This window comes from Pholcus phalangioides, unplaced genomic scaffold (genome assembly GCF_987345545.1).
Source record: "Pholcus phalangioides strain wild (caught in Gottingen) unplaced genomic scaffold, Ppha-v1.0 ptg000008l_1, whole genome shotgun sequence".
Taxonomy (NCBI): domain Eukaryota; kingdom Metazoa; phylum Arthropoda; class Arachnida; order Araneae; family Pholcidae; genus Pholcus; species Pholcus phalangioides.
The window spans coordinates 33,523,748-33,551,508 of record NW_028301601.1 but is presented as its reverse complement, the minus strand read 5'-3'; the positions used below and the strand labels follow the sequence as shown (position 1 = coordinate 33,551,508).

General features: G+C 35.9%; 1 protein-coding gene across 2 annotated transcripts in view; it reads right to left on the bottom strand.

The window, feature by feature from the left end:
• LOC149084197 (hemicentin-1-like) overlaps window positions 1–27,761 on the bottom strand; it is a 425,960-nt gene that overhangs the window by 140,075 nt on the left and 258,124 nt on the right. For both annotated transcript variants that reach the window (XM_089234537.1, XM_089234538.1), the window contains exon 2: window positions 14,052–14,384. In XM_089234537.1, the coding sequence (XP_089090663.1) occupies window positions 14,052–14,384 (333 nt within the window). The remainder of the gene's footprint in view (window positions 1–14,051; window positions 14,385–27,761) is intronic.

The window sequence follows — 27,761 nt, the reverse complement described above, 5'->3', positions numbered from 1 at the left end:
ACTCATATCATTATGAGACTGATTGGTTTAGAGAACATTTCCCGAATTCTGCGATGTACGAGGAAAAACTCCTGTGACTTAGACAGTCTAATAGACTTAATGGTTCCAGATTGGAATGGTGGATAAAAGCGTGTTCAATCATAAATTATGCAACGGATATTTTCAGCAATAAATGATCACATTAATTATTTATATCTACATTATTATCTGGTTATTTATGAATGGCACTATATATGTGTATATATATTTATATTATTGCCTTATAACGGCAATATTTTACTGTTATACAAGAGTATGATTCGTATAATCAAGAAACTGTCAATAAACTTCGAAGTTATGTGGATATATGTCAGAAAGGTTTTTGTAAAAGCTCTCAATATTTTGAAGATTTCTGAGACCCGCGTTTGGAATAACTTAGCGAATTGGAATAACGTTCATATTTTCTATTCTGAATAAAATTTTTAACTATTTAGTCGAGGTGATTTATGGCCTCTTGGGATATATGCATTCAAACTGCCCAGGCGATGCATTTGACGGAACATACTGTAAAATGTACAGTATGAGATAAGTGTATGTACAGTGTACATACACTTATCTCATTATTGACTCACATAGCTCATATTGTCCGTGGTTATCTCAATGTATGACCACAGATGAGCTCTTGTGATCTGAGTTTGACTTTATTTGACCATCAGATAAATGCTCTAGTTGAAGAACGCTAATTCACCTTTTTTATGCTCCAAAACTTTGCCGAATAATGCAGACTATTATTTATCGAAAAGTTTTTCTTCTACAGATTTCTCAAAAAAATATCAGTAAAGTAAATTTTATTTCATTTTATAGTTGGTATATTTAAAAAAAAAAAATCAACAGCCATTTCAAACTGACTGAAAGAATTACATTTTCTTAGGGAGGGCCGAGCCTATTCGTCCCCTGAATTCCCCGGGCACCTTCCGAAGTGATGAAATATTACAAATCCTAAATCCTAAATATGACATAGTGGCCTGTGGGTTCCGACTGAAATTGGCAAACAGTGCATACCCCTGAGTCATTTCTTAGCCATCCTGGACTAGTAGTGCGATTTTCGCCATGGTTGTATATGCTTTATATTACCCATATTGGGTTATTAATCTAGGGGGAAAAGAAAGCTTAAGTAGGCTGGAGGGGAAATATTACAAAATGTGGAAGTTGAACTACAAATTTACAAATACTCTATTCCACTACCGACCGATATTATTTAGTTATTAGGATAGAAACTATACCCCAAAGACGAAAGGGCTTTTTTGGTCATAGTCACAGCTTGTGACAAGACTCCAATACCCCCCCCCCCCCAATGTAAAAATTGTATTAGACTCATGAGTCGATGGTTCAGATGAGTTGTTCTAATTCTGGCGAATAGATGAAATAATTACTTGTACAAACATTATGAAATCTAGAAATCTTGAGAATTATACAGATATGTATATAAGAGTCCTTACATCCCTCGAAAGAATGAATAATATATCAATGCATTGTGGTTTTATAGGATGTAATTATTTATTTCATGGAGCCATCCAAATAAATATATTTTTTGATTATATATTTTCATTAAATTATTAAAATTTAAAAAAAATCATTAAACGTTCTATGCACTTCAGTTATCTTATTCCCTGAACGGTTGAATAACTTCAATGAATAAAAAAGTACAGGGTAATAGCAAGTCCCATAACTTCGTAAATAATTAAATATATATATATATATATATATATATATATATATATATATATATATGAGGGAACTATATGAGGGGTAGGTATAGAAATGTACTTCATTTTGGGTTTGATAGTGCAATTGAATAATCGACGTGGATGAACCGAAAGTTCCAAAAAAGAACCACTGCTATACGCGTTTCGGAACTATATGAAGTTATTTCATCAGTAGCAGAAACAAAGAAGAAAGGAAATATTGAAAAAAAACTCCTTATAGAGCGGGAGTTACTCGCAGGTGTAGACAAAAGAGTTAAACTCAAAATATGAATATATAAAAATAATATGAATATATATATTCAAGATTGAATATATTCAGTTTTGAACTTGACTCTTTTGTCTACTACTGATACTGATGAAGTAACTTCATATAGTTCCGAAACGTGCATAGCCGTGGTTGTTTTTTGGAATTTTGGGATAGGTATTTGAATGCGGTTTGCGAAAAAGTTATTTTTACGAAGGGGGATTTTTTTTTTTTTTTTTTTGGTATATAAAAACAAATTAGTTCAAGTTTTCGTCTATAGAAGAGGCAGTACGAAATTAAATCACCAGAAATGTGCAAATTACGATAATATAAGATGATGGGTGTGTGTGGTTATCAGCTCTTTTTCCAATTTTCGTGTTACTGGCGGTTACATAAGGGTTTCGTTGTTAGGTTGACTCCATTGAATTATTGGTGAAGTTTTTACTATGACCACAATTCGCCGACTGAAGTTTAGTGAACGTTTCGGACACAGTGGAGATTACGGAAAGATTAAGGTCATATCTCTTGAAGGACTCGTACACAACGTCCTCTATCGACAGAAATTTCAACTAAGTTTTTTATTTCATTTTCGCACCTGAGTCTCCCCTTTTTGTGAGAATAAAGTTTTCGCATACCGCATTCAAACATGTCTATTTTTTTTTTTTTATCTAGTGGATTTTAAAACTATTTGCGAATTTATTGGACATCTATTTTTCAACATAGATGATTTTTTGATAAGTTTTTTTATTTTATATATATAATAAATATAATTAAAATAATTATTATTACGGACTGTATGTGCTTTTTTTCCCTCTCTCTATTAACTTACAAGCATTTCACATCTACACAAACACGCACAAACTTGTCTATAACCCCCTTCATAGCTAGCAAGAGCAGTCTGCAAGTCGCCAGGCAGCCCCTTTGGGCTGGGCAGCGACGAGAAAAATTAAATTCTGTCAGTAAAATAATATCTCACAGTAAGTTTAAACACTTAGTAGAGTGCGGGACTGTCACAAATCACTTGAATGATGTGTGACATTTTCACAAAATTAGGCTTGAGATCACAGGCCACATCAGATGACTCGGAGGGCTACGTTTGGCCCGTGGACCATGGGCATATCATATGTGCTTCGCAATCTCTTCTTGTCAATAAATCCAATAGAAAATCATTCAATAGTCCCTTTGATGCATACAAATCAATCAGTATTTTCCCAATTAAAATTGCGCGTTACTGTAGAAACGAACGTGATGAGACTGACTACTGTTACGCACTAAAGGATTAAATTTAGCTTCCTTTCATTCTCTGCACAGACTCTTTCCTAACGAATCAGTGGAATGGATGTCGACAGTTCGGAGTTGTTAATAAGACTTCCACCAAAACTCCACGTCCGAAAGCTTTCCGCGGACATTCGAGCTGGACATTTAGGAAAGGACAAAGCGGCCGCTGTATGTTTATACGAGCATATATACACATATATTAAGAGAGTGTGGGAGAAGCTTGTACCCCATCTGCCTTAGTAATGAATTCATATTTCATTACGTAAGGCAATTTAATAAAACTTCGTTACTCGCGTTATTCCCAGAACGTTATTTGCTAACTTTCGTCATCTGTTTAATTATAATGCCTTTGAATAGAACATTTGCTCTCTGTACCTCTGCCTAATGTTGACCAAGGGCTTACTTACGATCAAGCACGACACATGGACAAGGTTTCCGTTCTCCCTATTCATAACTTTCCTACTGATATTTTCGGAAGGGTTACGTATAATTCCGAGTCAGAAAACGCATATAGAAATTCAGATTGAGTTTGACGATATTTTACGGGGAATGGGCTTATTTATTTGAGTTATATGGTTCGTATAAATCGTTCGTCAGTATAATTGAGCTTTCGGAATGCTTTGATGAAAATTAAATTTCGATCCAATCTAAAAGTACTTAGGAATCAGATTTTTCATTTTCTGAGATTGCGGAAAAACGAATCCAGGATGATTGAGTATATCCATTTACCATGGAACACCTATTTCTAATACAGTGAGAACTATTTACACATTTGATCAATTATAATTCAAGAATAAAAATAGTTGTAGAAATTGATTTTTCATAAATTTACTTGCATTTGAAGCTTACAGAAACGAATTGAAGAAATATTTCTCTGAAATAAATATGTGTATATTGCATATTTCATAAAAGGAAAGGGAAACAAAACTGCTCAGCACTGTGGACGGAGGCTTTGTTTTTTCGTTTCCCGTCACAGTGGAGGCGCTGTATGTATATATTTTGTATACATTTGTGTATTTAAACCCATTCTCAAATTTCTCCCACTTCAACATGCCAGCTTCTTCTTCTTACTTGTCCCAAAAGTCTTTCGAAATCTCAGGCTGCGGTTTCCGGCCCTTATGTGCCACTAGGCGCACGTGCAATTATTCTCCCTAGTCATCGGGTTCAGCTATCCATTTCAGTTAAATGTCTTGTACGTTGCATCGAGTTGGCGGCTGTCTTCATGGAGAGAACGACGCGAGTGATTCGATACTTGCGGGCACGGGGCAAGGGGAGTCACCACTATAAATCTTTTATAACATTTCCGACACAACTCTGCCTCTTTTGAGGTAACGGAAGTAAGGTGCTTTACATCAGTCCGGGGTTGTGAGCGATTCTATCTATCTATCTATCTGAAATCAATAAACTAATCAGTTAATACTGTCATATTTTATTTCTTCTGCATAATTTTGAAAATAACAGGGAATTCTATCATCCGCATTTCACGTATGCACCATATTTACAGGGTGTCCCCTATATTTGTAAACAGTTTAAAAATTTATAAAAACTGAAATAAATTGTTATATTTAATTGGGATTATTTTTGGTTCCGGGAAAAATGGTTCAGATTTTTGCCGATAGAGGGCCAGGGAAACCGGTCCGGCAACAGTGATTGGACTTGAACCCCTATTCAATTTCTTCTGTGTCCGAAACAATTCGTAAAACGTCATCCAGCTGCCGATTCGTGACTGGGGTAAAGCAGCTTTCTCAACATTGCATCAATGTCAACATCATAATGGAAACCTTATGTAAGTGCTAGTAACAAGGAAATCCAGAAATCAGCTGTTAATCGTACACCCCACATTGTATGGGACACTGATCTGTTTATCTCCAGTGATTTCTTTCGTGTGGTGCTCTCTAGCGACAAAAATTTTAACTAAATTTCTGTTCCTACCAAACAATATATCTATATTAATATATGATATTAGCCTTTTCGCGAACTGCATCAAAATTTTCCGATTACTTCAATTTTAATGAATTTTTAGACTATTCACGAATTTATGGACACTCATCTTATTAAAGATTCTATAACTCCAATAGAATTTTAATATTTACTCTTCAAATTAGTATTTCTATGTATTATATATGTATTCCGTATATCATATATAATATCAGAATTTACGTTGTATATTCCAATTAGCTGAAATCACAGATTTTCGAAAATGGATTTGTAGGATGGTTAAATGTACCTATTTGCCATCGAAGCCATTTCTTTCCATATCGAGGACATTGGAATAAGGAATATATTAATATTTGATCCATTGAAATGGTTTAGAGATTGGTTTTTCATAAATTTACGAACGTTCTATTAAGCTTGTGGCAACGAAGTGGACAAATATCCTTCTCTGATATCAGTTAATACTACAATTTTATGATATTTCTTCTATAAAAAATTAAAAATAACACTGGAATTTCTCTCCTATTCAACATGTAATGTTTTGCGCACCTTTTGTAAATCGCAAATTATTTAATTCAATAATTTTAATGAAATTGTTGTACGGAAAAAAAAAAAAAAAACTATAACCGAAGTCCTGATAACTATAAACAAATTTTCCCCATGTTATTATATTGATGCGTTCCCTTCTTTGCAAAAGTGGTAGCAATACCCGAATGATAATTTTATTCGAGAGTCTAATAAGCGGCGTTCCTTAAGCCACTCTACTAATATTTTTTAATAATTACCGCTGCTTCTATCGGTAGAAGTACTATTAACATCCACTCGAAGATGGATATGAGAAACGATATTTATCATGACTAATCCCGAAAATAATTAATTATTTTAGTCCATTTACGTTTATGAGTGACATTGAGACGTTGCAGAACTCTGCCGATGGTATTGGATAGACTATATATGCACTTCAGCAAAGACATTAATTGTCTTCTACATACGTTATCTTTTTTACTAATTTTTTATGAGTTTCAAACAAATCATCGCATATCGTATTATTTCTTCCTGATCGTAGCTATATCGGCAAAATCATGAATCCTATATATCACTGTCATAACATACCTTTACGTATATCCATTTTTATGGACAGCTACGCTACCCTGATGAAAATTTAGAGCTACTCACATCATATATGAAATAAGACCGACTTTCCCCGGAAACATGGGGATTGTCGTTTTTCCAGGAACATCAACGAATGGCTTTCCGAGGACGTGACTAGTTTAGGAAAACCGAAACTTGAGCTTGTAAAGTATGATTAAAAGCCCTCGTGAGCTCGGCATAGCTTCCATTTCCAGCTAGGATGAAGCTGGATCTATTAAGCACAGTATAAATAACCTAGAAAATCGATCATTGAATTCCCGTGGACAAAAAAAATAATAATAATGATAATCATTTTCTATTTATTAACCAATTTATTGTTATTTCAATCCAACTCTTCATGTACAGCATGCTTAATCATTGTATCAACCTAAAATTCTTCCCTATAGGACTTATGTATTTATTAATTTACATTTGAAATAGTACCGGAGTTTGAATGTTTTCAGGTAGAGAGTGACAATTTCAATTCAATTTATCAGATAAACAATATTTTGAAGATTTTATTTTCCCGACGCTTGAAATTGTAAAAATAATTTTTAATTCATTGGAAAAACAAGTCTTTTTCTTGTATTCTGGGATATCTTGTTGGAGGAGAGGGGCCGAAAATCAAGTTTAAAGGTAGCCATGCGAGGTGGTTAAGGTGAACACTGAGACGTGGGAAAAAAAATTGAGATGTAGCTTGAAAGATATATCTCATGGTAAAAGTGATGCATTCGGTTATTATACATAGTTACCGGTTATTGTGCATGCTTACGGATATTTTTGGTAAGTTTGATAAACTTCCCTAAATTTATGACCTTTACAGGCGATTATGCATAGTACCCAAGCGACGTTGGTATATTTGATACACAGTGAATCATCGATATAACGATGCTCTGTGGTTGGAGGAAAAAAATGTCGTTGTAAGGGATGATCGTTCAATCGAGATGCAGAGGTTTAACATTATAGATATCTCCAAATAAAACTTGAAAAATACCGTTGTGGAGGGATTTATCGTTGTTCCCAGGGGCGTAGCCAGAAATTTCGTTCGGAGGGGAAGCACTTCCATTTCGGGGTGGGGGGGGGCAAGGTGATAGAACAATAGATTTGGTCCATTTGTTTTGCTCATTTTCAAACATTTCGGGGGGGGGCGGGGGGCAAACCACCAAGTGTCCCCCTTGCTACGCCTTTGGTTGTACCGAGTATTGTATAGCGAGGCTTCACTGAATTTTCAAAACTTAATCGCTTTTACCATCGATTATCCATACTAACCAAGCGTCGCGTCGTTGGTAAGCATGACAAAACGTACTATATTATGCACGTATTTATTACTGCACATGGTAATTCATACATGTATCGTATCATTATATCGGGGTGCGATTGTAAAATCTGTCGTCATAATATCAGGCTAGAACTACACTAATAGCACATACTAGACACATTTAAATTTTATTTCATATTTATCAATTTACTAGGGTATCATGCATAATTACAGATAAAGGCCATAAATTTCAAATATTTATCAAATTTGCCAACGACACTTGTATATTGTGCATATTCGCCGGTAAAAGTTATAAATTTATCGAAGTTACCAAGGCAATTGGTATGTACGCATAATAAGAGGTTATTGAAGTATAATAATTGATTTATCACATTTATCGTAACATAAATATCGTAAATATCGTAACATATATATATATATATATACTCTAGGTATGCTCACATATGCTCTAGGTAACTCTTTTTCTCACTCACAATCCTTGCAAACTGTCGGTCACTCGTTTGGTCACTCACTGAACAAGTCTCTGCTGTCTTGACAGTGACGGATTTTGGTAGGCAACAAATATTGTCGCCCTTCTCAAATAATACTAATTTTCTTGTCCACTATTTCCTCAAATTTTCCATCGCCCCCGAATTTGCCGTTCTGGGCTGTAGCCTGCTAACCCCCCCCCCCATCCCTGTGAAACTACGTCACTGCATACGGTCATTCTATTTAGTATACAAGTTTCTGGCCCGCGTGCAGCAGAAATAACGCATAACCAGCCCGGCGGACCGATAAGGCCATGCACCTCCCGATATAGACTAACAATAAGCCTAGACAAGCCACCTAACGGCTACCAATGCTCAAACCCAGAAGGGAAAAATTGTTTGCGCCGAAAGATGTCACAGATTTCAAGTAGGTGGAAATCCCACTACAAAAGCAATACATTTTTTTAAAGCAATCATCGCAAGTCGTTCCAACGAATGCAAACCAAACAGTTAAGGTAAAAGAAAAGTACGTAATTCCTAGCACACAGTTGTGTTTTATGGCTAAAATATTCCGCTGGGGGAGACTTCGAATGCGTGTATAAAATCATGTTCATGTACGACACCAGTACAGAGATCACAAACAAAAACGCTGGTGAAATATTATTAATTTTTAGGACGAAAGGATAAAGCGCTATCTGTTCGCTCAAATCTTTGGCGATATTCCTTAGTTTTATGGTCTCGGTGTATGTTTATATCGCTCTCTGGTACTTGCTTTTTGGAAACAAAAGTACAGTTATTATTACCATGGTATTCACGCCATAAAACCGATAAACATAACGACTCCCCCTAAACCCATTTCAACACGTCATAACACACGGCTAAAAGTATTTTCTTCGCTCGAATAACCTTAAGAGATGAAGGTGGGGGTATGTTAGATATCTAAAACGGGTGAGTACGGGTGAGCGGGCGAAACGTCGTCGTCTCTGATAGATATTACTTAATTTATAGCGTGAAAACTGGAAATTTCCGTCCATAATTCACATATTTCTCGAGCGAATGTTCAAGATTCGCATAATTTTTCGTTTTGTGAATTGCGAGAGGGAACGAACGAACTCTCGTTGAGAATTCTCTCGGATTTTATTCACTTCCATACGCGTGAACTAAATCTCGTTGTAATTGGAAATGCAGATGGAACATTTTTCCGAATAGTTGTATTTCTATTTGCGAAATCTGAATTAAAGTCCTTGAGTGTTCTTGATGTGTGCTGCACATGCGTACGTGTAGTTTCAATTCATATCACGGGTGCTGTATAATCCTCCGCTGCCTTCTCAGTGTATGTAAGCCTTTTTTCAGTGTTTTCAAATTTTATTCCAAGTTAAACATACTGCGGTAGCACAGGAAAAAGAACGGCTTCGTATGTATCGGAACTCGGAATTATCTGAGAAAACATTTTTAAGCAAGTTTTGGCTAATTTGTTGTATTAGTGATGGAATTAATGATAATTTTATTACATTTAAATTATACAATTAAATGTCGATATTTTAATCAGTTGTATTAAAATATTGTACTTTGTGGAAAATAGATCGATTTAATGGTCTAAGGCAGTGTTTCCCAAAGTGGACAATATCGCCCCATGGTAGGCGATGGACACTACGTTTATACCATTGGATTCAATGGGTTTCTTTGAGTTAAGGGGGGGGGGGGGGGTGATGATAGAGAAAAATTTCTGAAGAAGGGGGCGAGATGGAACGAAAAGGTTTGGGAAACTATGGTCTAAGGGGAGGTAATTTTTTTGTAAATACGCAAATTATTATGAATTTTGTATGTGTGTGGGCTTCTCTCTCTCTCCCATTTGACTACGACTACTACTTAACCGTACACGCACCTTATACACATTTCTCTGAAAAATTTCTAACGAATCGGTGCATGTCGGAACGTGTTGGAACATGGTCCCCCTCAATATATTTATGTTGTTACTTAGAGTTGTGCTTGTTTCGTATTCTATCTTGCTTATTGATCATCTTTGCCCCACCACGGTCATTTTATTCACACGAGGGTAAATTAGACGGGGACCAGCAATTTAATGCCGATTCCTAGCTCAGATTTTTTTTTTTATACTCATCGAGAGGTTGGTGCGCTAATTCTTCGACATGGGACTCTCTGCGGTAGCAAGCTTTCTCTGTGATCACGTCTGTTCTACTTTTTGTGTTGCCATTTTAGATTCATATTTGAAGTAAAGATGGTAAATGTGTTTGAACTTTCATGTCATGTAAGTACCGTGCTGTAGTAGGTCTGTCTGATCTCTGTGGGGGAGAGACTTTTTCAAATGACAGACCTACTCGTATTCGCACCTCAAAGTTGGAAAACCGCAGAAAACCAACTTCAGCCGACCACCACTGTACGTCAATGGGATTCGAACCTGGTTCTCACTATCAGTCCAGCACGATGCCCACGCGACCACACAGCAACATGTCCCATTTGACTGATGCAAATCGCCATTGAAAAGTGAACGATTATAGTGGTTCGTTTTTGTTTTTTTTTCAAACAGCACAGATTCCTGGAATATTCATTTGTTTTGCTATTTCAAATTGGTCCTTCGAAGCACAAGTAATTTTTAGTTTTGTTTTGCAAAAAAATACGGCTGATCACAGAATTAATTTTTTTTTTTCTTGTGGTTTCAACAAACTTCAAGAGTATTTTCATATAATAAAGTCCATTCCTTTCGGACTGCTACGTCATGTTTCAGGCTTCTTTGAAACAGACGTTTTGGCATTACCGCGACGGACATCTTCAGTGGAGTATTCGACTGGGTGGTTTAAGCCGAGTTTTCCTAGGAGTAGAATTTCTGCGCCGTATGCAGCGTGAAAATGTTGACTGGTTAAAAACATGAAATTCAGGTTCTCTTTTGACCAACCAGGGTTTTCACGCTGCACGCTCTGTATAAACCTGCTCCAAGGAAAACCTGGCTTCACCTGGCAACTTCTGACGGCGCCAAGTCACTTGCTCGACGTCACAACGATGAGGTTTATCCTTCCGTGTCCCGAAAGTTAACGGTGATCCAAGGAATTCGTTTCGTCTCCTCTCTTGTCGAAAACTGCAAATGAAGATGTCCACTGCAGTAGTGGACGAAATGTCTGCTTCAAAGAAGCCTGGAACACGGCATAACACTTAATTATAAACTCCGGCCGTGTGGAGAGAAGCATGCCTTCACTTTTCTATTATTTTAATGTTCGTGAATGGGGATTACGAGGCTTTGAGCAAATATGATGCTAACCTCTCGAACACGTGAGTTTACAATCTCGTAGTCTTATATAAGTTGATTACATCTATTTACATTAATAAGAAAGATAACTTATACAATGAACACAAAAATGTCCATAAAAATTGGTTAATAGTTTAAAAATTTATAAAAATTAAAAGAATGTATATCTCTGAATGCGCGGTTTCTGAGAAAGGTTATTCTCACGAAAAGGGATTTATTGTGGTACAGAAACAAATTTAGTACATTTTTTGTCGATAGAGAGCACTGCACAAAGCAAATCATTAGAAATATGGGAACAGACAGAACTGACAGAATTTAATTTTTCTATATGAAATATGGGAATCAGAGTCCTAAAAAAGAGGAAAAAAAAGTCCTATAAATATAATTAACAGCTCATCTCTGAATTTTCCTGATACATGACGTTTAAATAAGGTTTTCATTGTGATGTATTGGCATCGGTAGAGGAAATATTCTTGGTGAAGTGCTTTTATTTCAGATTTGGCAATATTCTTGCAATATGAGTTAAGATATAAAATATTTAAGAAAAAAATTATCTTATTCATATTGTTTATTTGTAAGAAACCGTTCTATTTCCTCACCAAAAAATTCCGTGAATTCCTAAAATCATTTTGATAGTCTATGAATTATTCCCGAAACATCTGTCATACATAGTGTCCCATAATTGACTACTAATACTACTAAAACACACATACACCTCGTCCATATTCCTCTGCGGAACTTCCAATGAATTGGTACTTGTTGGAATCTATGTATACGTATAGTCAACCTAGGGTGAAGTTTGTTTCTGTGCAATGCTTGTTATGTGTACTACCACCTCCCATCAAGTTTTCTAACTATGAGTGTAGTGTAATGACCGAATAATTGTATCGTTGTATTTTTACTTTCTGCGGCGATACTTTTTAACGGGGAGATCGGCTCTCATTAATTCGCCCATAGTCGACTGACGGTTTTCAAAATGGGATAGCAAGAAAACGGTGACAGTTATTGAGCCAGTCTTGCGGAATATATATGTGCGAAATATCAGGAATGTTAGCTACGCCATTCATGTTGCAATGGTTATTACAAAAAATAACTTTTTTTATGGACACCCTGTACACAAGGACCCAATTAGAAACTTGTTGCTCCACATTTATAAGTGCAATATTCGCAAACATATCTCAAGACAGAAATCTCATCAAATATTGCATTTAGAAATGGCAATTTTTTTTTTTTTTTTTTTTTTTTTTTTTTTTTTTTTTTTGGCGTCTGGAGAAACAGGGCAATGACTTTTTAATTGCGTTTCTGGGCAAAGAGTGCCCATATCAAAAATTTTCTATCCATTTGCAACATGAATGACTTATCTGAAATTCCTCACTTCGCACATTCATATTCCGCAAGAATAACTTTTATATCTGTCACCGTTTTCTCGATGTTCTCATTTTGAAAACCGTCAGTCGATTATGGGACACTATGTATAATCATACATGTAACGCATAGATACATTCTTTTTCTTTTTTTGCTTTAAAGACCATTCATTTCGGTAATTTACGGAAAAAAATAGACGACGAAAGTACACTTTCACTTCAGTAACTCAAAGTCACGTAATATGTAACAGCTCGCGGTGATTTAACAGCCATTGATCTTTGAACTTGAAGTGTTAAAATCACATGATGAGTGGTAATTATCAAGCACCGTGTGCCATCCATTAGCTAAATCGATGGGAAGTCTAATCCGAAAATTGTGGGAAAATCGTATAGGAGGAATCCATTTATTTTTTTAAAGGAATTTTTGAAAATATTGGTATATAGATGTTTTGGTTTGTAATATTTTAAGCATTCATGCAAGTTCCCTTCGCATGGATCTGGTCCATTAGGCGGATAAACTAAATGTATTTTACATATTATTATTATTTTATTGCTTACTAAATTTTAAATTTCTGTGTTTGAAATATGTCAAAAAAAAAACAATTTTTTAATAAGTTTCGAAGAGAAAATAATATTTTTTTTAAATGTTGGATATTGTCAAAATTTCTTTTGGAAATAGATTTAGATGTTTTAATGCACAAATATGATATTAATGTTATGTACAGGGTGACCCGTACGTTCATAAATAGTTAAACAATTCATAAAATATTGGTACATTTGAATGCGGTTTACGAGAAAGTTATTTTCATGAAGAGGGATTTCTATTTGTCACAGAAAAAAGTTCATTTGTTTTCGATAGCGGGCACTGCATGGAAACCGGCAATTGCGATTGGACCAGAAACTCCCCAATCTCTTCTATGTTCAAACGTTCGTATAGCTTCAGGCAGCAATTCAAGGCTTAGGTTAAACTACTCCAGTAGTGCTTTATAGACGAATATCAACATCAGAATGAAAACATTATGTAAGCGCCAATAACAAAAAAAATTGGGGAATGAGAGCTGTTTATCGTACACCTTGCATTTTATAGGAATCTGACGCATATTTCTAGTGATTTCCTTTCGTACAGCATCGTCTAGTGACACAATTTCCAACTATTTCTACATTATTTTGTTTAATAATAATATTATTAGTAATAACAACCCTCGTGAAAATAACTTTTGTGCAAACCGCATGCAAGTGTACTAGTTCCTGAAATTTTTAGTCATTTTAAACTACTTGCGAATTCATGGGAAACCCTTCGTATCAATAAGTTACTGAGAAGTTGAAGATCAAAGATTTACACCTACCATGCATGGTGAGCGTAGCGAATGATAATGAGGGGCATTTGCCTTGGACGTACGTCACATCACATTTGTACACACCGTCGTCTTCGATTCGCAAGGGCGATATCCTCAAGAAGGCCGTCGATTCCTGCAAGAAGAAATCTGCCCTGTCGGGGTTCGCAAGCTCCTGTAGTGGCTTCTCCACAGCGTCGCTGTAAAGGTACAGGCGTTTCCATTCGTTCGAAACATTTTTGGTCCACGTGATGAAGTACACTTTGCCGCATGTCGAAACGTCCACGTCACAAGGCAAATCGGCCGCGTCTCCCACGAGGCCGATGATCTTGCTTTCTTTTTCTCCTGAGTAAAAGAAAGAGGAAATATTTATAGAATATACTCAATCACAATTATTTCATTGAGATTTTCCATATTACTATATATTTGTTCACGACCAATTCATTCACGGGGTTACTCATTTCATTCCCATAATTACGCTAATCTTGGACTCCTCAACCATGATCTTCAAAAGGAAGAACAATATACTGTATTTCAACGTATGTAAAGAACCCCATTTTTTTCAAGTTGAAAAGCAATATCTATTTTCTACATATGTATGTATAAGAAACCCCTACTATTTTTGAGACCCAATGCCTTACACGTTAAAACACGGTAAGTGGAACACGATTAAATATCGTATTTTTATTATTCTGCATATTTTACCGTGTACCGGCGATCCAAAACAGCTGACATTAAAAAATCCATGTTTTATAGGATGACACACGGACAGCAACAGAAATGGCTCAGCTAGGGCTTTCCTGAAACTATAAGCTGACTTAGGTCGAACGTCCACTAGAGGCGACTGGAAGCGATAAACAAATCGCCTGCAGTTGTCTGTATTAGCAAGACTGATCCCGTTGTAACAGAGATATGTACAGAGTAAAGTAGATTGTCGTCCGCTAGAAACGATTTTTACCGACGACAGCAGCAGATAACCGACCAAATCCGAATGAGATGGTATCATACACGTCTTGCCTTATCTGTGCAAGATCAGTACGGTTGTTTACATGTGTTTTGCGCCGCTTTCTCTAATTTTTCTCTCTTTTCGGTCTGTATATCTCTCTCCCCCGCACATTACATATTAATACCAAACACTTGTTATTTTAAAATTTCATCCCCCCCCTCCCCCATGATGTTTTCCCGAAAAATCTACGGCTCGTACCCGAACTGAGCCTGAATTTAATTGATCGAAAATGTAAGAACATAACTCGAAATATTAATTTGAAAAACAAAGAATACATATACTTGCATAAGGACATAAATCACAGAAGTGGGCCTAACCCATACTCGAAATGTGGGGGTAACACAATTTGTGTGTAATTGAATACTTTCATGAAGCACAGGATCAATTTAATAAATGCACATGATAAATGCTTTAGTATGAAATATGAAGTAAAAGGAATTATAATCAAACTCGGTTATAGCACATAGTTGATTGAACGAAATGTTGTCGTTATTACTTAGATTGAAGTTTATAACACCGTTTTGAAGAATAAAATAAACAGAGACAATCTAATGCTGTGTATGAAGCTTTTATTATTTTATGATTACGATGATCATGTTAATTAAATAAAGTTTATTAATAAAGGACATTGCTGATTCCTGCCAAACATATTGCAAAATATCAGTGAAATTGCCGGGTATTGCCTATTAATAACCCTTGAAGAAAAACATAATGATACAGCAAGTCTGTTGAAATGCATTTCACAGAAAAATAAATGAATTGCGCAAAAAATGCGAAGAATATTTATAATCATTTATTTTTAAATTATCAATTTTTTTTTAAATTATACAAAATTACCTCCATTTCTGATTCCAGAAAAGATAAGGAATTAAAGCAGGATTCGTTAAAAACAGGGCATTTTTACAAGAAAAAGTCAGGAAGGGAAAAATACGGAAATATTTTGCATAACAATATCATGTCAATGAGCAAGTCGGATCGTCAAACATATATATAATACATCTTTTATTTTTCCTTTTTTTAACGTTAAATGTAAATAGAACCATAGACGAATATTCCCTGGATGTGATAAGCATTAACCTTAGGAATTTAATGTGTAAACGTTATAAAAATAAGAACAAAAGGGACGAAAAATTTGTTGTTATATCCCAGGTTGTTCCCTTTCATCGACGTTATAAGCGAAGCTCATTTAAATAACTCTCTATGGTAATCAGTCCGTACATCAAATTATTGACTTCAAAGCCGAAGTGCGTTATAACCGAGTTTGACTGTAACAACGTACATTGCAATTGACTGATTTCTTCTGACTTTTTATGGATCTTGTGACCATCAAACACCCGGTCTATTAGGAATGTCATTGAATACAAACACATCTCTTTAAAGTTCAACAGTATGCAGAATGTCGACAAAGGGATTCCTTAGCTGATTTATTTATCTTTCGGATCGAATCCCAGCTGTATTTGCGAAAAAAAAATCGTAAAGCATTTTATTCCACCTACTACTTTTTATTTCCTATTCTTACTACTCCAGGTAATACGAAGTCGCACCGTTCCAGACTCATTCACAAAAGAAGAGAATATAAAACACACGCATCAACAGCGAGGAAAGGATCCTACGATTATGCTTTTTATTCTTCGAGTTGAACTTTAACGTAATACATTTCATCAGCAGATGGAAGCAAAATGTGTATATCCATTTCCTCTCGCATTCAAAGAATCCTATGGCATTACATTGACCGATTTTTCATTTCCTTTCAAAAACTCCTTTTCACAGGAACGCAACTCAACTCTCAGCTCGGTTCATTCGAGCGCAACTCTTTAAACGCAATCGATATTTTTAAGTCCGTTGTATGAACGGTTTTGTTAGCGACTACGACATTATTTGAGATATATTGGCATGTAAAAAAAAATTGTCAATGATACATCTATTCCTTCAAATATATTTCCAATTAGACTGCAAAATTTTCTTTACTTTTGAGAGCCACTATTTTTTTAGAGGGGAATGTTTTCACTCGATTTTAAATTCAATTTTTTACCAATGGATTTCAGAATTTTTTGAAAAGAGTTACATTTCGAGTGCATTTCTATCTATAGTTAATTTCTACGATAACAGCTCTTGTGTAATCTTCCAGGAGTTTGCTACAATTCGTACCTGATATAAGTAAAATTGTATGGCATGAATTCATATAGATGGCTATTCCTTAATTCCTCCTTTCAGCATATTACTGGTGAATTTTTTATCGTAGATGTACACTTCCAACTAGAAATATTATCCAAACAACGTGTAGAACTCGGATACGAAATTCATGTCACAAAGAGTTGTGTAGTTATTGAAGTAAAAAATAGGTTTTTATACGTTAATTTTTAATAATGGATTCTTTCCTTGATTTATGTTGTTCTTTCGCAATTTTCCTCTGATCTTTATATTCGTATTTCTCAGCGAATATTGCATTTAGAAACATTAAACGTTTTTTGTTGGCCACCGGACAGACACAACAACAGCATAAACAAAACTTTCTAATTTGTTTTCTGAACTCCGAACAAAAATGTTTTTTCCCTTTTATTTTATTAACCTTGCAACTACTTGCAACATGGATAACGTATCTCAGTCGTACGCGTTACTTTGTTAATTTTTCTCATTCGAAGTATGCATGGTCCGCAAGTAAAATGCGGCAAGAGGAATTAATCATCCTGTATAGCATTCAAACAAATTTAATTCATTGTGTGAGGGATTTAGAATCCTCTGTTATTGGGCTAATAAGGACCATCTCAGCAAAACCTTTTAGCCCTCTAGCTTAACCGACCCGGTTAATCGTTTAATCGGGCCAACCATAGATAATGCGTTTATATTTCTTTGAATGTAGCGGAATTGGCATCGGCGTATGATACACCAATCCTAGATTATGATAATTGAAGACCACTTAACATACTTAAAAATACATAAAGTAAATTTTAGAATCATCAGATATCACGTAGAATGACGTAAATTCACGTTATTGCATGGCTTTAGAAGAACATTGACAAATAGACGGGGTAATTCAGAAATGCGATGCAAATGAATTCACGCTGGAAATTTATGGGCATAGGGTATACGAACTTCATAAATTTTTAAATTAAAAAAAAGTATCAAGCTAACTGTTGGCCGGAATGAAATTCAATTCGGTCATTTAACTCGCTTATGGTACTCCATGCGTCGGATGGAATTTAATGGAGTTTTTCAGCACTCTAATTTCTTGAAGAGACTTGAACTACTCCTTTTTTAATCAAATCCCTTTCCAACATTGTATACAGCCGGTATCGTTACTCCTCTCTTATAATCACTGAAACGGAACCAAATATCAGACATCGCATGTCAAGACTTCATCACCCCCATAATCTATAATACTTCTTCTAGACGTTACGTCGGATTCATATATGATTTTCCAGTCTCCGGTATAGATACATAAAAATCACAAGTAAAGAGAAAAGAGAGAGAGAGACATTTTCCTGTTTTTCGTTTTTTTTTTTTTCCATCCAAGAGAGCACCAAATAACTCGATCGAACACCCACCAACCGTTGGTGGTTCGATCGGTTTTTACAGGTACCTTCACAGCCTCAAACGAGAATTCAATGCTCCGGTGAGCTCTTGACAGAAAACCAATCCCATCACCGAGTGGTTTAGAGATTTGGACTGGTCCTTTTTTTTTTTCTTACTTCTAGTTTTTTTTTTTTTTTTCTCTCAAAGAAGTCAACGGTATCAGCAAGGTCTTTGGAAAAGGAAGATTTCCGTATCTCTGATAAGTAGAAGTAGAGACGAAAAGAAATATTCAGTAAGAACACGTTAGGGGGACAGCACATAGGACTAAGAACCAATAGGTAGAGAGAGCAGAGTTATGCTGAAGAGAGAACGTGGTGAAACATTTCCACACCTTTTTTTTTTTGTTACTTTTAAATTCCCTGGCATTTCCTTTAACATCGTCAGGTGGACGGCGAATAGCCTTTTAAAAGCCGTATGTGCGAGTATCAGCGGTGGTGGTGGTGGTGATGGTATGAGAGAAAATCCAAGCCAAAGATATTGAGTTTAAAAATAAATACTAGATAAGTGCTAAAGGTTTAAAAGTGAAATGTAAGCAAAGTTTTTTTTTTTCCTTATTATTTATATATTTTCTTCCTATACGATTCTCCGATTTCGAAACCATTTTCTATGCAATCGAAAACCCTTACGTTGCAGAAAATATTATTATTCCTTGGTTGGGAAGAAAAATCCACGTTTATTTATTTTATTTTATTTCTTGAATTTGCGCGATTGAAATACTATATATGCTTCTTGCTATGCGGTGAGAAATACTTATTCTACGATTTTTTTTTCTCATTCCACCAATATAGGAGAAAAGGGACGCTGCAAGAAATTTCTTAAATTCCAATCGGTATCTGTGCTGTTTTCATTAGCACATTTTGATATTTTTGATCGTACCATTGTTGAAATTAATTTTCGAAATTTCACTGGATACTTTTTTCGGGCTACGTAACATGAAGACCTACATAATGGCGCAGAGATACGAAATATCCAGTTGCACTCCTGCCCAGTATCAATGTAATTTCTCTTCGTCTTCAAATAACATTTGATTTCTGTCGTATATGAGCAACCCATAGTTCGTGCTCCGAATGTGACCCTCGGATTCCTCTAATGTGGACCGCGAGCTCAAAGCTAATTTTTTAAATAACAAAGCGTACAATTTAAATTGACCTCTTAGCTTTTATTGTTATTTCTTACTATTTACCGCATTTCTTTGAATGAGCACCGCCTGGGCATTTGCACTACAGTGAGCAGAAAAAACTGAAATGCATTTTTTGGATTGTATTATATATAACTTCCTATAAATATACTTCCTTTCTCTTTCTTCATAATCGAGCACAAATCCGGTCTACCACCAGAGGGGCAATTTACTACCGAATGAGTTGTGCTGGAAGTGTGTATGTCTAATATGTTAAATTATGGGTATATAACATTGAGAGTGAATTTTAGAGCTGTAATCTACTTTTGAAACCAGAAGTATATGTACTATATTAAAATGGTTTTGAAAATTGAGCACATGTGTCAACCAACGGTAATGAAAAGTGGTTCCCAATCCTTTTTTAAGCTATTTCCAACAAAGAGTTCTGATGCCTTCCCCCCCACGACAGGGCAGCAACTAGAACTTTTGACGAGGAGGAATACCACATCCCCCCCCCCCGACGTGAGATTTTTGGAATCAGTAGAAAAATTTGAATTTTTTTGGTACTCAAAATGACTAATTTTTGTTTTGCATCCTCCAAAATTTCGCTATCCGGTGGTGTTGCCCCCTCCATTCATGTTCTGTCTCCTGTTATTGAAAAAATAAGTTCCTATTCACAACGAGGGAGCCAAAAGGGCCAAAGGGCCATTTACTTAGAAAAAAATCAGTAGTTCTTAATCAGGGGTGATTGTAGAGACTTCATAGTGTTCATAAGTTGGAATAAGAAAACAATTATTTCATTGTTTACATTACACACAATATTTTTCAGGGAAGGCTCTTGGCTCCACGAAGGGCCAAAATCCGAGTAGTAAAGGTGGAAAGAAACAGATTTATTGGCCAAAAAAAGGAGTGCTTTAGCCTCTTAAAATTGGTTCCGCAGAACTAGAGATTTTTCGATATATAATCATCAAGAAATTGTTTCAAAAGTATAAATTTGAACTTATATAAAATGGTGGGATTAATGGTGGGCCGTGAGCCTCACGTTGATTGTGACCGCAATAGACGCTGTGAATTTTAATTTCGAACGTCGCTATTAAACTATTAGTTTATTTGATGATGAAATGAGAGAGAGAGAAAGATGGTTTGTGCTCGATCGGGATGAAAATAAAAATTTTAATATCTCAGGTACCGCATTTATATGATGCCTAGGATATAAGTTTCCTTTCTATTTCCTCAATAAGAAACCCCATTCACCACAAATTTAAAAAAAAATCATAATCTATCTATACAACACTAATATTCTTCTTGGAAACAAGTTTCCGAATTTTTCCACTAATAATAATATCAAAAATAGTAGCAAGCTTTCATTGAAGTGATATGTAAATGCGCTCTCCAATTTCGTTGTTGACAGTAGTCCGTATTCAAAACCATCGACGAAATTAGCATGAACAAGGATCGGTATCGTATATCGATATTCCTGTTCATAAAAATTTTTAAGGGGTGATATCTGAAAGGCATCTTTTACTTGTGCTGCTGGCTGAACGCATCTGTGAGCGTTTGTAATGGAGAAATATGTGTAATATTTCTGTCGCATGATTTAAGTCCCCTAATTAGCTTACGAGACAAAATTGAGAATATCAAGTTGTCTAGACTAGAAGAAGAATGTCGTAACTGGACAGCTAATCAAACTGAATCTCGTGTATTTTCATTGTAAAAATCCAAGCCACGTGTCTATGCATATCATGGAAAATTTATGAAATATTCCTTATTATATTCTTTTCACGGGAAGAAAACCTCTGACGAGTTTTATTGAACGGGTTTATCCGCTAAAACTGACCATTCCTGGGGATATGGGGCATATTTACCAACGCATTCGAAAAATTCATTGATTCCTCATAGCACTCTTAATGTGATCACATCGGGACTAGAGAGTTTCTGATAACTTATTGATAACTATTTTGGAAGATTTTTATACATTACATTTGTCTTTACTATACTTTACAAATCGTAGGACATTTCAAAATAGCTTCATGTGTACATGGATTATTGTGGGTAATGCTGCCGTAGGGCAGTGTGAACCGAGTACGGAAATGATTTTGCAAGTTGGCAATGGCAAATTAAATTAAAAAATGGATCTGGTTCAACCTTAGCTGGGTACGATCATAAAATTTTCAAAATACACGTTCATTATATCGGGGTGCGTCGTAAAATTTGCTAAACAAGAGTTTCCAAATGCGCAATAAAATATTTAGAAGACGAAAAAAAATGTTAGGTTAAAACCAAAGTCCCACTAAAATAAATGATTATTTTCTAATATTATGATAATTGGCCCGTTTTGTACTTCGCGAAAATATAACAAGCCAAAACGATAACATTATGCGATTCCAATGAGCCGAGTGTACTGAATACCAAAGTATATACACCGAAAAAATTGTCCATGTACGAATAGCACATACCTGAGGTATTATACTAATATATTATGCTAATGTTTCGTCTGGATAGCTGGAAATTGTTTGAAACGGAAGTTGCATTTTTTTTATCAGAGGTCAGTTTGCACTGCTCGGAATTCTGTTTTTTAAATTTATTTTTTGCAGTTTTAGGTTTTTAGTAAATGCAAATTAATTATAAAATCCTTGTGCCTCAATGCTTGAACAAATTTTACTTCAAACTGCTATTTTTTGTCCGTTCTTGTGTACAAATAAGACGCAACTTCAAGGCGCAAATACGAGCCGATCTCCCCGTTAAAAAGTCTCGCCACAGAGAGCAACAGTCCTACAACGATAAATCATTCAATCATAACACTTCACTCATAGTTAGAAAAACTGGTGGCAGATGGCAGCACTACACATAACAAGCGCTACAAAAAAACTTCACGTCAGGTTTCACTACACGTACACGCACATTCCCGCAGGTACCGATTCGTTGGGGGGTTCCGCGGAGGGTGCGGGGTGCATGTGTGGTGTAGCAGTAGTAGGTAGGGGCTCGGGGATCCATGATGTTCTTAAGTCAGCCACCTCGTTGGGCAATTTGCCTGCTGTGGCGTTGTATTTGTATTTGTATTGTATTTGTATAAATAAATTACATAATCGCATAAATAACATAAATTTGTAAATAGCTTAAAAATTCATAAATAATTGGAAGAATTGATGCATTTGAATGTGGTTTGCAAAAAAGTTATTCTCACGAGACAAAAGTTTTTTTTATTTTTGTTTTGTTGCATAGAAAATATTAAGTTCAGTTATTGAGGACAGAGGATGCTGCACGAAAGAGAATTACTGTAAATATGTTATTCAGAGTCCTATAAAATGAAGGGTGTAGGATTAACAGCACTTTTCTGAATGTTCCTGTTACTTACATAAGATTTTCATGGTGATGTCAATGGTGTATAAAGCAATTTTGGTGAAATTGTTTCCCTTTAGCCACGAATCAGCCGGAGCTTTACGAACATTTCGAACACAGAAGATATTGAATAAAGGTTCAATTTGAAAAATCTTAATTGCTTTCGTGCATCTTTCGACATAAAATGGAACTATATTTTTCTGTGCCAAAAGGAATTCCTCTTTCATGAGAATAATCGCTAATAGTGCTAATCGGATCAATATACGCAAATTCCTGCAGTTCATATGATGTTTTTTTAACTATTTACAAACTTATGGGACACTCTCTACATTCCATCTTTCATAAATGACAATTATATTCCATAAAGCCTCCACCTGCTACAAATACAACATGTAGAAACGGTTTGTGAAATATTGTTTTCATCTAAAAATTACTCAATTGCCGACTAAACACATTTACTTGTAAGTTATTTTGTTTTTTTTTCAAGAAATATGTTCCGATATCAGATAATACTCTGTTATCCGGTCCACAAGAGCACTCCGAACCACTTCCGAAAAACATACTACCTCTGATCAAAACGAGGAAAAGCACTAGGAGAACGGCATTTAAAGGCATCAATTATACATATCCTCACGGGAAAATGGAACTGCCCATGCTTTCGCTAAAGGGAAATCCTACTCACTTCTATCCATCTAAGCAGTACAAGCCATCCTCCTCTTTTCTTACGCCCTATCTCTTGGGCTACCCCGGGAGTCCTTTTTCGCTCCAGCCACCTCGCTCTCATTCCCACCGTCTGACTTACTTCATCCACTTCGGTTGAGTTGTGAGGTGGAGAGAAAAAAAAAAAAGGAGAACAAGACCAAGAATGGAGCTGGGAGAAATACAGATGGAAGGGAGCAAAAGCAGCTTGAGGTCAGGAGAAGCAATTACGAGATCCTGGGCAAGAAGCTTCTTGCTTTGCTCCTTGCTCTATTTGAACGAGTTTCATTACCGGCGGTTGGAAGCGGAGAGAAGGCGACTGGGCAGAGACCATGGACTTGGCAAAAGCGCACTTTTCCTAATCCCTACCGCCGACTTTCAAAAGCGGAGATTAAACGGAAGCCTTTTGCTTCGGACAGAAATGAAGAAACAGGAACTATTTGATTGAAGTCATATCACAATGGTATTTATTTACGTATATTATATAATATTTGCCTTTCAGCTTTCTGTATGAAAATACGGTATTGTCTTGACTAATTCATGAATTCCTGGTTTCGGGGAATATTTTTTAATGCCATTTTGGTGAAATCGAATGCGATTTTGGTTTGGATATGGTGTAAAATTAAAGAAATAAATTTTTTTTTCATGAATATTTTGTGTAAAAAAATTTGCTAATTTAATAATGTAAAATTATTGTATTTTCTGTACTTATGCTAGATATTTTACGCTAAAAACTACTGCTTGTATCAACATATTCTTCATTATGTATTGTTATGACATTGCTCTGTGCAATGGACCAAACGTTTTAGAATGCTTATGAAAACTTCTGACACATTGTTGTTCATGTAAAAAGATTAAAATTTTCTTTAAAATATTTGGTATTCTCAATCCAAAATCATGTAAATCAAAAAAAAAAAATAATAATTCATTGTACAGACAGAGATTTTTGATGTACCGTGGGAAATTTTCATAGCGATATTTTGAAAAATGTTTGAGAAATCGAGTTTTCCTTGAAGTAAAAAAGCAATGAAACATAAATCTTCAGTAAAAGCATTCAACGATTTCATTTTTAGACTAAGAATATTAAATTTTTTTCATGTAATTTGCAATAGCTTTGCTTCCAGACCTTTAACAATGCAAAAGTCGACACCTGGAATACAACAATGTAGAAATGACAATTAAGATTCCGATTATGTAGAGTTCAACAATGTTGTATTTTATTTTGTAGAGTTCAACAATGTTGTATTTTATTTTGTAGAGTTCAACAATGGGCTATTTTATTTTGTAGAGTTCAACAATGGGCTATTTTATTTTGTAGAGTTCAACAATGTTGTATTTTATTTTGTAGAGTTCAACAATGGGCTATTTTATTAAATAGATTTCAACAATATGGACCCTTTACAATGTTAAGTTCAAGAATCCGATGTTTTACAATGCAGAAGTTGACAATCCGGTCTTTGACAAGACGTAAAGGTGAACAATTGGTTTCAAGCAACGCAAAATACAAAAAAATATTTTTCCCGGCAATGTACAAGTTAATAGTGAGGTTCGTAACAATGTAGAAGTCAAGAATGCGTGCGAAATCGAGTCATAATCAATTTTCATTCAAAAAACAGCTTTTTAGAACTTTTCCTGAACAATATTACGAACTATTCATCACAATTTCAAAAAATAACCATGTGTGTATAATTTGCATCTCAGGAAAAAAGACATATTCTATTTTTGACAGAATTTCAGTTTTGAACGCCAAATTTAGAATACCGTGTCACAATTCTACCGTTGTTCTGTTGTTTGAAAACGTATCCTCATTTTTTATTTATGTCGTCCGTTTATGGTCCGTATAAGTGATGAGTTTCGAAACTCTCGGTTAATTCTTGAAATAAAATTAACTAGATACAAAACATAATAAGCAATTGTGTTCCGACGGTAGAAACTTTCATTTCAATCTACTGAATTCTTTCCCGCAAAAATCGAAGTATGGATCCTGAGGAAACACGAAATCGATCCAATTGTGACGTTTCGGTTATAATATAAATGCCACTTCCCATTATTGCAACCATGTCAAACGCATCTGTAGAATACAAAATATGATGATATTTGGAACGAGAGTTTTGAGTACATCGCAAAACCAACGTAATCTCCAGACAGTAAAATAACCCTGCGCAATAGCGTAATTTAACAGACAGAAGGAGAGAAAGTTCTGGAAACAAATCTTCTTCACACAGAGAGAAAATTTCTCTCCGTCTCTTTCCCATATACAAAAGCGAGACGTTTTGGTGTTTAATTAAAGTTCGGGAAAAGGTAATATCCTTACAGATGCCATTCAAAAACCCCAAATGCAAATGAGCTTCCCAATCTTGAGAACCCGTTAGAGCAAAAGATGACAGATGTTGCTCGACTACGGAAGGAATGGGTCCAACCCACTACCACGGCATCAGAAATAAGGCACGTATAATAACGAAGGAAACAAAACCTCCAATGACTTGCCTCTTTTCTCACAAATTTGTGACGATAAAGAAGAATGAGGCACAAAAGTCTTTCCCAAGGAAGAGAAAATGATTCGAAATTGGCGTTTTGTATTTGTTTTCTCCTTCACATATATATTTTTTTTTCCCTTCATTTTTCTTTCGGACAAAACAGCTGAAAGAAGTAAAATAATAATCTCGGTGCAAGAAGGCGCAACATATGCCGGTGACGCAATTAATTTCGTCGTCCCGTGCAAAACACGGACCTGGAGAAAAGGGATCGAGTAAAAAAAAAAAGATTAGAGGATAGAGAGTATAGGAAAGAGAGAAGATGTGAGGTGAGAGTATGCGAACAAGGTCCATGGCAGCTGTAAATCAATCTCGACACTTAGAAGAATAATGTGGCGTTCGAGTTCTGGGACAGAGTAATGGAAATCAACTTGTTTTGAAGCCGTCTTTCCCGATGAATCAAGTTGTCGAGAGGCGTGACAAGGAACTTTTGCGGAATTTCCGGAGAGAGAGAATAAGTTTCGCTTCTCTCTCTCTCTCTATGTGTGAGTGAGAGTTTGTCTCTTTCCTCTTTTCCAATTTCCAAGCCCCCCGAAACAAAAACAAAATAAATGCATTTTAGAAGACGATCAATCTTGTAAATTATCTTTCCCCTAATGAATTGTCACTCGGATACTAGTAATTCCTTTTTTTTTCTCCTGGTTGTTTCTTTCCGATTACGGCTCAACTCGATTCGAAAACAGGAATAACATGTATTTTCTGCCCATTGACGCAGTTGTCAGCAGTGGATATGCCGATGTTGCCTTACTTTATTTTACATGTTACTTGACATGTTGTTATTTCTTGACCAATACACTCACCCACTCACTTGATCAATCTTACAGCCACTCATCCACTCACTTGATCACTCATGCGGTCACTCACCCACTCACATGTTTACCCATACGATCATACATGTACCCACTGGTAACTCATATATATACGATCACATTCACCAGTCACTCGTACGGTCTGGTCATACCGGACTTACACTTGATTGCTCATACGATCACTCATGAATTCACTTTGTTTTCTCTCTCATTCGCACTCACTCATACGGTGCTTTATTTAGTTTCGATGGGGAATCACTCTCCCACTCACCCACCCACTTAGTCACTCATACGCTCATACGGCACTCACACTCACCCACTCATACGGTCGCTCATACGGCACTCGCACTCACCCACTCATACGGTCGCTCATACGGCACTCGCACTCACCCACTCATACGGTCGCTCATACGGCACTCGCACTCACCCACTCATACGGTCGCTCATACGGCACTCGCACTCACCCACTCATACGGTCGCTCATACGGCACTCGCACTCACCCACTCATACGGTCGCTCATACGGCACTCGCACTCACCCACTCATACGGTCGCTCATACGGCACTCGCACTCACCCACTCATACGGTCGCTCATACGGCACTCGCACTCACCCACTCATACGGTCGCTCATACGGCACTCGCAC